Source organism: Drosophila eugracilis, unplaced genomic scaffold (genome assembly GCF_018153835.1).
Source record: "Drosophila eugracilis isolate 14026-0451.02 unplaced genomic scaffold, ASM1815383v1 contig_90, whole genome shotgun sequence".
NCBI classification, from domain to species: Eukaryota; Metazoa; Arthropoda; class Insecta; order Diptera; family Drosophilidae; genus Drosophila; species Drosophila eugracilis.
Window position 1 is genome coordinate 690,985 of NW_024573812.1, and position 13,236 is coordinate 704,220.

General features: G+C 42.2%; 1 protein-coding gene across 2 annotated transcripts in view; it reads left to right on the plus strand.

The window, feature by feature from the left end:
• The first annotated feature begins 1,426 nt into the window (after positions 1-1,426).
• LOC108106645 (homeobox protein invected) overlaps positions 1,427-13,236 on the plus strand; it is a 32,798-nt gene continuing 20,988 nt past the window's right edge. For both annotated transcript variants that reach the window (XM_017213859.1, XM_017213860.1), the window contains exon 1: positions 1,427-2,995. In XM_017213859.1, the coding sequence (XP_017069348.1) occupies positions 1,699-2,995 (1,297 nt within the window). In that variant the 5' untranslated portion in view covers positions 1,427-1,698. The remainder of the gene's footprint in view (positions 2,996-13,236) is intronic.

Sequence of the window (13,236 nt, forward strand, 5' to 3'; positions counted from 1 at the left end):
GGTGCAACTTTGATAGTCGATTTTAGATATGAAATATTATCCATTAGCCACTCTCGACATGGTCGCTAAAGAGCTCTATGGCAAGATAATGCAAATTAATGCAGTCCTCCCTAGGTTTCTTTTTGGACGACTACAACTAAGTTTTTCTGATTTAATTAAAAGAGTGATCAGCATTCCCTACATAACCTCACTGGTGGCAAGGCAAACCCGTTTTCACCCCACACATGATGCTCACAAAAAATGTCACAAATACTTGAAAGGAAAGCTAAATACAGATTTATGAGCACAAAGCACTGCAACAATGCAATATGTTGGCCAATTAGACAGGCTTAAAACATACGCATAACAGGGGCGGAAGAGGAGGAAATTTAATGGGTTAGAGAGGCTGTTATTATTTGGATTTGCGATTAAACTAGTGCTGTTATAATAAGAGAGAGAGTTATATTATGAGAGAATAAGCTGGAATTTGTTTGTAATAACTGCAATCTCACATATATTTTATCTTACAATTCATATTCTTATCTTGTTAATATATCAGTCTTATGATACTAATCACACCTATTCCTTCGCCAACCCCCTTTCAATACTCATAAACCTACGCCCCTGACTAAGCATATGCAATTGCACGTGTATTGGTATTCATTTACGCAGAACTATCATCAATGTTGTCTGATGGGATGTGTGAAGGCAAAACGACAACAAACAATAAAACGGCGACAAAAAAGCATCAAAAGCAATTATGAAATCACGGCAGATGTTGGGGCAACAAAAATTGTGGTGGTGATTTATAAAGCGCAGCTAACAACAACAATGACATCAAAAAGCGCAAAAATTTTCGTTATATCGGGGCAACAACAAAAAGTAAAAGGAAACGAAGGAGTGAAGGAGATGGGGAAGCTGTGGCATGTGTTGTACATAAATATATACACACACTCCAGTCCGCCCATATGTGCGTGTGAATGTGTGAGTGGGTATATAAAGCAGTACGGAGGATGCCAGCAAAAAAGGACTGCAGATGCCAGACCGCAAAGAGGAGCAAACGAGAGAGGGGGTAGGTAAAGGAAGAGGGCAGCCTACATAGAGTGAGATTTACGACTTAAATGCTGCAGCGCATAATCAAAGCGACAAGGCGCAGATGGAAATGGAGTGGAGTTCTTATCCCTATTTTCTTTCTTTTCTTTTTTCCTCTCTTTTTTTTCTCTTTTTGGGGCGACGACGCACTTAATTAACAAATATACAAACACTTAACATAACCTCAACTGACAGGCGACAGATAGTGGGTGCGAGCGGGACAACCGTAGGTCACGCCCAGCAGCCGCTGATTGGATGTTCGAAAAAGCGAGAGCGGGATGGAGAGTGGGAGAGAGCGTGTGCGAGAGAGAGTGTTCTCTTTTGGCGGCTCTCAGCTGCAGCCGTCTCGCTTTGCTTTCAGTTCGCGAGAGAATCAGTTGGTCGGCGGTTCGTAACAGCGCACGTTACGTTTTTAACGGGCGAGCGGATTAACGTCGGTTTCGATAAGTTTATCACCTAAAAATAATTGTCAATCGGAGTCGAGAGCGCAGTGTCATTGCCAATCGAAGTGATAGCTTTGGGCTTTTGTTGGTTTATGTTTTTTAAATGATTTTTGGCTGCCTTGAAATGCCGTCGGCTTTTGGTCCATGTGAACTTTCAAGCTGAAGACCTAAAGCCCAAAAACTGATGTCCACCTTGGCCAGCAGCCGACCGCCCCCGCTCAATCTGATTATTCCCTCCTTGGAGGAGGCACAGGACCACGAGGAGGAGAGGAGAGCGGGAGTAGGTGGAGGGCAGGAGGTGGGTGAAATGCATCCGGATTGCTTGCCCTTGCCGCTGGCTCAGCCGGGAAATTCACCGCAAGTCCAGGATGATGAGGAGGAGCACACGGAATGTGAGGAACAGCTGAACATAGAGGATGAGGAGGAGGCGGAGGAGGAGCAGGATCTTGACCTAGAAGATCCAGCCAGCTGCTGCAGTGAGACCAGTGTTTTGAGCGTTGGTCAGGAGCAATCGCAAGCGGCTCAGGCGGCTTTATCAGCACAAGCTCAGGCCAGGCAGAGGCTTCTGATAAGTCAAATTTACCGACCGTCGGCTTTTAGTAGCACCACTACTGTTCTACCGCCCAGCGAATGTCCGCCTCTGTCGCCCGAGGAACTCCTGCAGCTGCCTCCTTCGACTGGCTCCTTCCAGGTGGAGTTCCTGCGGAAATCCCAGCTCTATGCCGAGGAGCTGATGAAGCAGCAGATGCATCTAATGGCCGCCGCCAGGGTGAATGCTCTGACGGCAGCGGCGGCGGGAAAACAACTGCAAATGGCCATGGCGGCAGCGGCGGCTGCTACAGTGCCCAGTGGTCAGGATGCACTGGCTCAGCTGACGGCCACGGCCTTGGGACTGGGGCCAGGTGGAGCTGTACATCCTCACCAGCAACTGCTCTTGCAACGAGATCAAGCCCAACACCATCATCACATGCAGAATCACCTCAATAACAATGAAAATCTCCACGAACGGGCTCTCAAATTCAGCATAGACAACATCCTAAAGGCGGACTTTGGTTCCAGATTGCCCAAGATTGCGGCTTTAAGTGGCAATATAGGCGGTGGCAGTGTAAATAGCAGCACTACTGGTGGTACTAAAAACTCTGGAACTGCCAATGGCAGCAGATCTCCCCTTAAAGCTCCAAAAAAATCAGGAAAACCCTTGAATCTGGCCCAAAGTAATGCCGCTGCCAATTCGAGTTTGAGCTTTTCCAGTTCGCTGGCCAATATTTGCAGTAATAGCAATGATTCCAATAGCACCGCCACCAGCAGCAGCACTACGAATACCACTGTGGCACCAGTAGATCTGGTTAAGTCGCCACCACCTACGGGTGGTGTTGCGGGCACAACGGGATCAGGAAGTAAATCTGGCGAGGAATCGGGCACGCCAATCGTTTGGCCAGCGTGGGTCTACTGCACCCGCTACAGTGATCGCCCCAGCTCAGGTGAGTCTTACACTGTTGAGACAGAAATAAGTTAAAAACGTGAATCAATAAAAGAAAGTGATTTGAGATAAAAATGCATTCGATTTTATAGATTTTTGGAAACTGTGATGAGTTTTGATACTTAGCTTAAGCTTCCTACTTAAATATGCAACAAATGTGCGAGGTCCGACGGTCTAACATCGTATCTATACATCTTAAAGTGTAAACTTAGTTTACTTCCCAAAGTATCTCCCACTTTCCTTACATTACTCCGCGTTTTAGTCGCCATTTCTTGCAGTGATAGGGGCACCACTCACTCGCTGCTCCTCCACAACTCAAACACACACTCGAGGAGACGAGTTGCTGAGTGGTGGCTCATAAAGCGGTTGTGCAAACAAGCGACAGACATCACTGGGCCGGGGCAAGCGGAGCCAAACCACAGCAACCCACAGCTCATTAGTTTGCCACAACCACCGAAATAGTGAGTGAGAGCGGCAAGGAGGCGAAGCACTCACCCCGAAACTGAAGTGTCTGCTCGAGTGGTTTTCATGTCCTTATGGCTTATGTAACATAACTTAAGCTCATTATGCCTTCGTATGCTTGTGTGTGTGTGATAATATACCCACCCTCGAAAGCAACCCTAAAACAAGCTCCCAGCAATCATGGCACTCTCATGAATTTAGTTTATGCCACCGCAGGGAATTCGTAATCGTTTGCCTAATAATTTCATGGCTAAAATGGGGAGAGGGTGGGTGGACTTCATATGCAGACGGAGTGGAGTTCATTTAATGGGGTGGCTTATTGCTGTTTGAACAAGCAATTCAGATTCCTTGATAGTTTTTGGCTAATCCCCTGGAATCCCTGGTAAAACCATGGATCATGCGGTTCAAGTGGTAAATAGAGAGTGTAAATCACTTAGTTTTGGGTAAGGTGTTTGATTTTATTAGCTTGGCAAGGTAGTTGATTACCTATAATGGCTTACCGAAGTTCTATCTAACTGGTTAAGAGACTCAAAAGCTAATAAATGCGTGTTTTTATAACCTTACTAGTTGGTATTGTCTAGCTAAGCAGTTAAAAAACATTATTTCATTATGAAATTAGCAATAAATGATCATATAACCATGAGAGTGACTTCATCTTAAACAAGTTAACTTTAATTGCTTTATTAACTATCATTTAATGCAATTTGTAAGATTTAAAAGCTCAGCCATTTAAGCACTAACAACAGTTTTAGCCACTTATCCACACGTTTTGTAGATTTAAACAAGCCGTCTTTCTCAAATCCAAGACTCTTAGCTAAGTTTATCAACTAGAAATTCCTGCCAAAACTTTCCTAATACTCAATTTTCCACCCAGCTTACAAACTTGCCCCAAATCAACTGGCAATTTACTCATTACGCTGATGGATGTCAAACCCATAATTATTTTGAGAGGGTTTTCTGGGTTAGGGGGAGTCTCTCGTAACTGAAAGCCCCGAAAAACGAACGAATTCCGAGTGCATAAATCTACGCTTTTGGGTGGGTTTTTTGTCGCGCTCGCTAATTAACTTGAAACGATTTTTTATATTTCCCCTCCAAGCTCTGGCTATCTCTGTCGCACTCCGTCTCACTCGCTTTTAAGGTGTATTTATTGTTGTGGCTTTTTCATTTTCTCAGTTTCATTTTTTAGGTTTTTTTCCAAGCTTTTTTTTTTTGTGTATAAATTTAGCGTGACTAAAACGAGATCTCGATCGCAGTGCGGTTCCATAATTTGAATGAATGTTGTAGGCGATGGCGTCGTCGTCGTCGTTGTCGTTGTTATCGTTTTGGGCCTCCGATTCGAAGTTGGCCAGGCTAGGCTAGGCTAAATGCTTTGGAGTTGGCTTACTGCAGCTGCCATGGCAAACAATGATTTAGCGTGAGATTTGGCCAAAGTCAGCTACAAAATCCTGGCATATTAAAATGCCTGCCAAGAATGAAACTCATAAATTTGTTGCTTTTGAAAAATATTAAAAGTTTCTTACTTAATCCCCGACGCCAACAAAAGGTGTTAATTTGACAAATTAATGCAACATATTCAGAGTGTGTATGTGACTGTGTGTAGGCGATTAAAACAGTTGCCAAAAACGTACATTCGACAACAAATTAGTTAATTGCATTTAACGGCCATTTGTGGTCTAAATGATATATGGCTAACATATGGGAAGCTGTCGGACGACCACGACCACGACGACTGCATATTGTGCGCCATTTTCGATGCAGATTAATGGCATTATAATAAAACCACGAACAGCTTTTGATAATCGAAACAAGATTGCGTTTAATCTTAAAAATTGCCAGGCTATATTTTATGGGTTTTAGTGGGGCTGTATGAGGGAGTGTTCGGTTTTGACTAGCTTGCCTTTGGGAGTTATGGATTATTTGGTTGAACTAGAGAAAGGATGGGGTATGTTTCTTGGTAGTTTTCATAACAGAAACCACATTTGAAGATCATGCAAAAGCCATTGATTAACATACAGTTCTTACGGTTAATTCTTCAAGTTTTTGTTATTGAAAAATATCTCCTATTTCTGCATCTTATTATTAAAAACCACAATGAAAAACACTTCCAGCTCACGGGAAAAGATATATTTAATTAAGGCATATGAACAATTTCTCTTTGGAAAAAACTTAAAAGGGGTTATAACCCTTCTTATAAAGAACTATAAAAACTAAAAGCCTGCTTCGGTAGACTTTTTTGTGCGTAAAGAATATTAAAGATCAGACATATGCTAGCCTATATATTAAATATTGATAAACTCAGCCCTGCCCATATGGACAAGACCTGACCTATCTTATTTCCAACTTTTTCTTAACCCAACACAATCGTAAAAAACATAAACAATTCACCTTAAAGTCCCTCAGACCACAACCACTCACCTCTCTTTTTATCCAAGAGCCCCCTTCTGACCTTTACCCACCGATGGAAAGCAATTTTCGCATTTGTCCGGCACTTTGAGCTCATTTAACCAGTAGCTGAGACAGCGACAAGCGGGAAAATAGAAACGGGAAAAAAAGAGGAAGAGGGGGCCCAGCGGAAAAACGGGAGCGACAGCGATCGCCACTGAACCATTAAGTAATTTTCAATTTGCCCAAGAAGACGCGTCTCTAGCAGCCAGAAAACAAGAAACAACAACAACAATGACAACATAAACAAACGAATTTCAATTACACCGGCCTGCAATTACCCTCCCCTCTCGCCAGCCTCGAAAGCCTACGATTTTCTCATCTCTGTGGAAAATTGCTGGAAAAGTTTTTTTTGCCTTTGCATGTTCTAAGTGGAAAATTTACTAAGGAAATTGCTTTAAAAGAGAGAGAGAGAGAGGAAGCGCTTGAGTGCAGGTCAGCTCTTAGCTCTTTGATAAGTGAAAAGTTATGAGCATTTTTCCAGCAATTTAATAGGTGATAGTAGTAACCCTTAAGCAGAATTCTGATTTAGTTAGTAAGACTAAAATGACGCCTTGGGTGGTGATTGTCAGCCTTGTTCCGATTATATGTAAAGTGCCGCTTTAGGCTTTGATTTCTAATATAAAAAGAGAAAAGAGATTAAAACTAAACAACCTATTAAATGGAATCTTAATAGAGTGATATGACCAACTAACCATAAGCTCACACTCTACCCCCTAAACTCCATTTAACTTATGCATTTAGGCCAATTTGAGCAGGATTCAGGCTAGAGAGAGAGAGCTCTCATATAGCCAGAAATGATTATTGGCAACCATCAAAGAACTCAATCAATGATAGCAACACGAAAAGTTTCTTAGCCAAAAACGATTTTATGTCTTAAGTGCGCAATTTGCGTTGCAAACGCAACAAAAAAAAAGGCAGAAAGAACACCAACAACAACGTTGTTTATGACCCAAATGCATTCATAAATATGCGAGGCTGTCACGTCATATGATAATCACGATATCCCAAGCCTCAAGAGAGAACTTCGGCATGGCTTTTCCCACTCCCTTCTGCTGGCCGCCAAATTGAGCCATTGAGGAAAATACTTACCGGCTTATGTGCTAGCCTCTTTCCTGGCCAAACACTCTAAGAAAGTTCTAGCCCAGGTGAGTGGTTAGATAGGTGAAAACTATTAAATGAAAGCACTTTAAGGCCTCTTACTCTATCGGTTTTGGGTAGTACTTTAGAGTGGCTTTTCTAGGTCAAAAGCAAAAAGTAATTAAGGGAAAAGTTGGGTAGGGAGAGATATAGTTGAGTTTTGGGATAAGTTAAGATGGTTTGTCTTTATTTTCCATGTGAAATTGGGAGCTTACGTTTTCGTTACGTTACGTCACGTTAGGTTAGTTAGGTTACGTTAAGATGGAAGGTAGTTTTTCCATGTAAAATTCGGAAATTACTTTTTTGTTACGTTAAACTACGTTACGTTGAGTTACGTTACGTTGAGGTACGTCACGTTAAGTTACGCTACGTTAAGTAACGCTACTTTAAGTTTACAGCATCAGCTTATTAAGGTATTGCTAATACTCAAACGTTGAAGGTTCAATAAGGCATTATTCTATAAATCTAATATAAATCTTTTAATTGGCAATCTCAAGTTGAATCTCTCCTGTTAACAGCTCCCTTTTTCCTCTCAGTGCATGATGAGTGTTAGGTAGAAAAGGCAATGGCAATCAGCGGCGGCGATTTATGAAGTGACAAAAATTAATTTCAACTGTTAACTTATCGCACAACCAACAAGCAACACACAACAATAACAGCAACAACAACAGCATCAACAGCGAACAGGGGCAGCAACTGTAACAGCAACATCAACAACAACAACAACAACTAGTAGCGCCTTTTAAGGCTCTGGCAACTGCAACTGCCGCAACTGGAAAAAGCAGCCATGCGCCTTGGTAATAAAACTGTCAGACCCCCAAACGCCCCTTGCCCCTTCTTGATATATATATATATATATATATCTTTTTTTTTAACCTGCGTCACGATAACAGCGCGGCAGCAGCGAAAAATGTCGTTTAAACTGTGACTGGACTGCTGACCGCATTTGGTTAATGTGAACTGAAACTGCTGCCGCGGACAGTTGCATTTGCTGCTCAACAGTTAATATGGCCTGAAATTGGGCATTGGCCAGGCATTTTGTAATTGTTTCTGCATACCGTAGGCTAGAGTGAGGAAAATGGGGTAGATTAGGCATTTCAAAAAGGAAGAAAGGATGAAAATGTAAAAATATGCTTGGGTTGTAGGGTTGTAGTGGGGAAAAATCATAAAAATGTCTATGAAATTATTAATAGATAAAATTATAAAAATATAAACATACTTTTAGCCTTTAAATGAGGTTTTGTAACCACTTTTCATACCTCCAAAAATATGTTAATTTAAAGTCTTACCAACAAACATTCTCTTTATCTTCCCCATTTCATCTAGTTTATGTTTATATTAATTTAAATTAATATTAACCCCCCCTATTAAACCAAGCAAACAGTTTAAATAACTTGACATTTAGAGTGTTAAATCTTCGTTAGCCCTGATTAACCCCTTGCCTCCTTAGGTTTCGCCCAATTTCACACTCAATAGACCGCGACCTGCTTATCTATCATTTGACTTGAGCTCCATCGAACTGGCAACAAAGAAGAAATATTAAAAATTCAGAAATTTCAATTTCGTATGTAACAGAAACCTCACAGCAGATCACAACAATCAAGACTCGAAACAACGAGCTTAGGCCCAAAAGACCACCCAAGTTGGCCAAAAGCGAAAAGAAAAAACAAAAAAAAAAAAAAAAACCAAAGCCGAAAAAATGTTGAATTGAAATGAAAGACAAGTTTCCGCATTTGGGTTTGGGGGATTTTGATATTGTATAACCTGGGCATGGCATATAAAAATGATTTTTATAACTTCATTTGTGTTAATTTGAAAACGAGGCAACATCGCGCTTTGCGGGGTGTGGAGATATTTACAGCTGTCAAAATATTTTCTACAACCAAATGACTTCATTCATCAGGCAAATAATATTTTTTCGAGATACGTGGGCGAGATTCCGGAATGGGGCAGGGTCTCCCTTTTGGCATTCAGTCAGGCAGTCAGGCAGTCAGTCAGGCAGTCAATCAGGCAGTCAATCACTGGCAACCAAATATGCATCTGGCAAAACAAACAAATAATCCCCATAAGACTGCAGGCTGTGGGGGTATGCTATATCTATATGTATATACGAATCAAGAACTTTGGGCTTCTATCGCAATCTAATTAGGCTTGACGGCCAACACACACACACACACACACGTAGATTGTTACTTAATCGTTTATTTATTGCTCACACTCAGACTCCGCTTCGGTATTCTGTCACTAATAATGAGCTTATAAACCCAACCGATCCAAGTTGTGGTCATGTCTACCTACTCGATATACGATTTGAATATTTCAATAGATTGCGGATAGCTGATCGTTGATCAGCCAGTTGGCCAGCCTTAATTTAACTCATTTTTCAGTTCGGTAGCTGACACTACTTTCAGGTTTCGATCTGTCGTTAGAACTTATCATTTAATTGATTGGAAAGTTTTAAGGAGTAGTAAAGATCGGTTGTAAAGTTAAGGTTTTTATGGAAGAAATGTTGGGAGTGGTCTAATTGGAGTTAAAAGTGTCTTGCGAGTAATTGCATTGCTGTTTTAAGAGGTTTTAGTATATTAGGTTTGTGATATTTCAGCTTGGCATTATAATTCCCAACCAGTTTTAGCCGTAAAATGTTTAGATAAAAACTTTATTCCAAAAAACCCCCCATTTGGCTGATTTCAGTTTTAATATTCTACTATATACTAACTCTCTTCCATTTCTACAAGAAAAACTTTAACTCTTAACCCATTCCCTGCCGCCCCGCTGGCCTTTATGGTGTTAATTGAAGCACATAACTCGCACCCAAGCTGAGTTTAAGCCTCCGATGATCATTTGAGATGGGAGCCGAAGGGCCAAGTTAAATTTTTGGGGACTTCCTTTGACAGCTCTCGGTTGGCCGGGTAGATGTTGATGTGGATGTCATACAGCTTGACATGTCTGCAGGGATCGTCGCTTTGATTATTTTATGTCAGTCAGTCAGTCACGACAGACATCCAACTTGGCCAGAATCGAAGTGCGTGTGTGTGGTCAGCCGCATTTGTCAAGTTTAATTGGGAAGCGAGTTGGGTTCCCTTCAGTTTCACTTTTTCCCCAATCGAAAAAGAAAAAACAAACCAAAACCTCAAAAGAGTTACTTTGCATGCCCAGCGAGCCGCTGATGCTTCCCTTTATTTCAGACATATGTTTGGCGTCGGCGTCTTGGACGTCGTCTTATTGTTTGTTTATTACTTGTTTCGCTTTAATTACTTGTTCGTGATGATGATGATGAGGATGATGAAGATGACGACGACGACCAAGACTACGATGAGCTGGAGTTAGAGCTGGAGCTGGGGATGGGGATGGGGCCCGCAGAGAAATCGGATAGTCACACTTATTGGAATTACTGCTTCATTATCATCTCTAAAGAGTTTTGGCCAACTTTGGAGTGTTAGTGGGAAAACAAAAGGCAGCAGCCAACGAAACCTACAACAAAAAACTGGTTCACTGATGTAGCCAAGTGGCATGGAGAAGACCCCAGCCATCAGACGTCGAGTGTTTGGTAAATAATCAGTTTCGTTAGTTACTCCGCGCGGATAATTGAGAGATTCTAGCATCGTTCCGGGAAGCCTCCGTTCGGAACAGAAAAACCGCAAAAGGCGCCAGTGGAGAAGAGGAAATGGGAAGGGAGGGTAGGTAATGTCAACTTGGGATCAGCTATTGTCTAACTTTTGATCTATATACGGTGGAAGCTCCCTCAACTCCAGAACTGAGTCACAAGAAAAGGATCGAGCGATGGCCAGGTGAAGGGGCAGCCCCACATCGTTGCCCCGCAAGTTGGCTCCCTCTTTCGTTCCACATCCACAAGTTGTTGTTCAGCGAGCCAAGTTCTTGGACCACCCAAGTTGACAGCGAACACGAACAACGCTTAAGCTTGTCCTGTACTCAGATGCAGACCAACAGCCAAGATACTCTGGAGATGGAGCTGAAGCTGATGCTGTGGCCTGAGATGGAGCCAACGAGGCTGCTGGCTCACATTTTGGCCAAGAGGCCTGCAGACGTCGTTCCAGTGTGCATACAAATAAATTTTATTAAGCAGTTAGAAAACAAGGCTTAATGAAATGCACCACGAGCAGAGGCAGTCTCTGATGGTCGTCTCTTTGACGGGCTGGGAGATGGGTGCGTGAGAATGTGATAAACGAATCGAAGGGTTAAGAGGAAGTGGAAGTGGAAGGAACCAATTAACGGATATGCTGGAAATGAAAGCAGTTGTAATTTTCAGGTTTTTAGGTTTTGAAGGTTGAAAAAATAACCATTTAATAAGATGGTTTTGTGGCTTAAAAGTTAAAGCTGTTTATACAGTCTTTTATTAAGGAGAGCAGGACCTTAAAGTTAAACAAAATATAGATCATAGATTATGATTTTCGATAAGCAAAGCGATAGTTGGTACCATCAAGTACCCATCTCTAACAACTATGATCCAAAGCATCGATGGCTGTGCAGATTTGATCGTCAAGCCTAAGCAGAGGAGATAAGTTTGAGGCGCAGATCCGATCTGGTTAACCAGTAGCCGCGATCAGTTGGACACAGCGGAGCTACTCAATTTGCCGGCCTTGCCAATGGCTGATGTACGCCACATCCCCCCATTTACTCGCTTCGAAAACCCGACTCGTGATCGTCGCGATCTTCGCAAGCTTCGAACAGCCTCCACTCATCATCAGTAAGATCGAGATCGTTGATCGTCGATTGTCGATTGTCGTTGGCCTGTTGCCGGTTTCATTGCGATTTATGTGCGTAATAATTGTGACAATCACAACAAATGCGAATCCCCGACTTCGTAACCGCTGACAATCGATGATAATGACGTTGCTGATGATCGCCAGAGGCAGCTTTATGATCACTTTTGTCATCATTACTGCCCTGGTGGCCAATTCGAGTTCATCTCTCTTGTAATTAAATTGCATTTCCCATACAATTTATGCGACAGGAGGAGGGAAAGCTTCAGGGAATTTATTGCAGTGTAATAAAGTAGGCTTGTAGGTAAGGCTGATAAATCAGCTGAATGCGAAATGTTTTAAAGGGAAAGTAAAACGATACTTAAATTTACTTAACTAATTAGCCAGCCTTTAGATTAGATACATTCAACCGCTGATATCATGTTAGAAATTAACAAATACAATTTATAGTCAAATTCCATCAATAAATCCTGTTAACACTGCTCTGGATATCGTGTTATGAACCGATCCATTAGCGACAAATTATGGCACTCCACTCCAGCCTCACTCAGCCTCAAAAGATACGCAAAGTCGGTGTGCGTGGAAACTCAATTGGCCGAGATCGAGATCGGTTAAACTGCCTCAATTGCTTCGGGGGCCACTCGCCTAGCCACCGCACCGATTTTGTTTTATTTTTGGTTTTTCTCAACGTTAAAAAACAAAAATGAAAAACCAAAAAAAAAAAAATGTGTAAAAATAAAAGAAACAGTGTCAATAAGATTGATGGCTTGAAGCTCTAGCCAGTGCCAGCTGACGAGTGTCCACCACGAGCTCATAGATAGCTGCATTCAAAACTGGCTCAGAGTGAGAACGAGTGTGAGTCTGTGAGTCCAAGAGTATCTGAGTATCTGAGTATCCAAGTATCTGGGCATCCGTGTGTGGCTGTGCGCCACTTAAGTTCGGTGTCAGTCAGCTAGCGGGGTCTTGAAGACCCCGACTCTTAGGGGGAAGAGGGGCGATGGATGGATCGCACGATGATGTGGGGGACCACACACATTGCAAATGTTGATTGCCGACTTGACTGACACTTTTTGATAAGTTGATTAAAACGTATTTCTGTCTCGGATATATGTACATACTGACGAGAGTTTTATATTGCCAGTGCCGATGCTTTGGAGTGCATTGACATTGAGTCGCTCTGATTGAGAGTGAATGAAAGAATAAATGGTGGGGGCCCTGGAATTCGTAATCTCTGTGAGTCATTACCGATCATGGTCAATTACGATCGTCGGCTGTAATGGTCACTCTTGGTTAGTCTTGGCCAAAACCCCAGCAACATTTCCCGAGAACAAAAACTACTTGAGGCGGCAATTAACGCGATAGCGATTAAAATCGCCAGGCAAACGCGCCACGAAATTGCTTAATTAGAAACAAAAATGGGTTCAAACTCGACTTCATTTCGATTAATTTGTTGCTCTTTTACGTTTGCGTTTGCGTT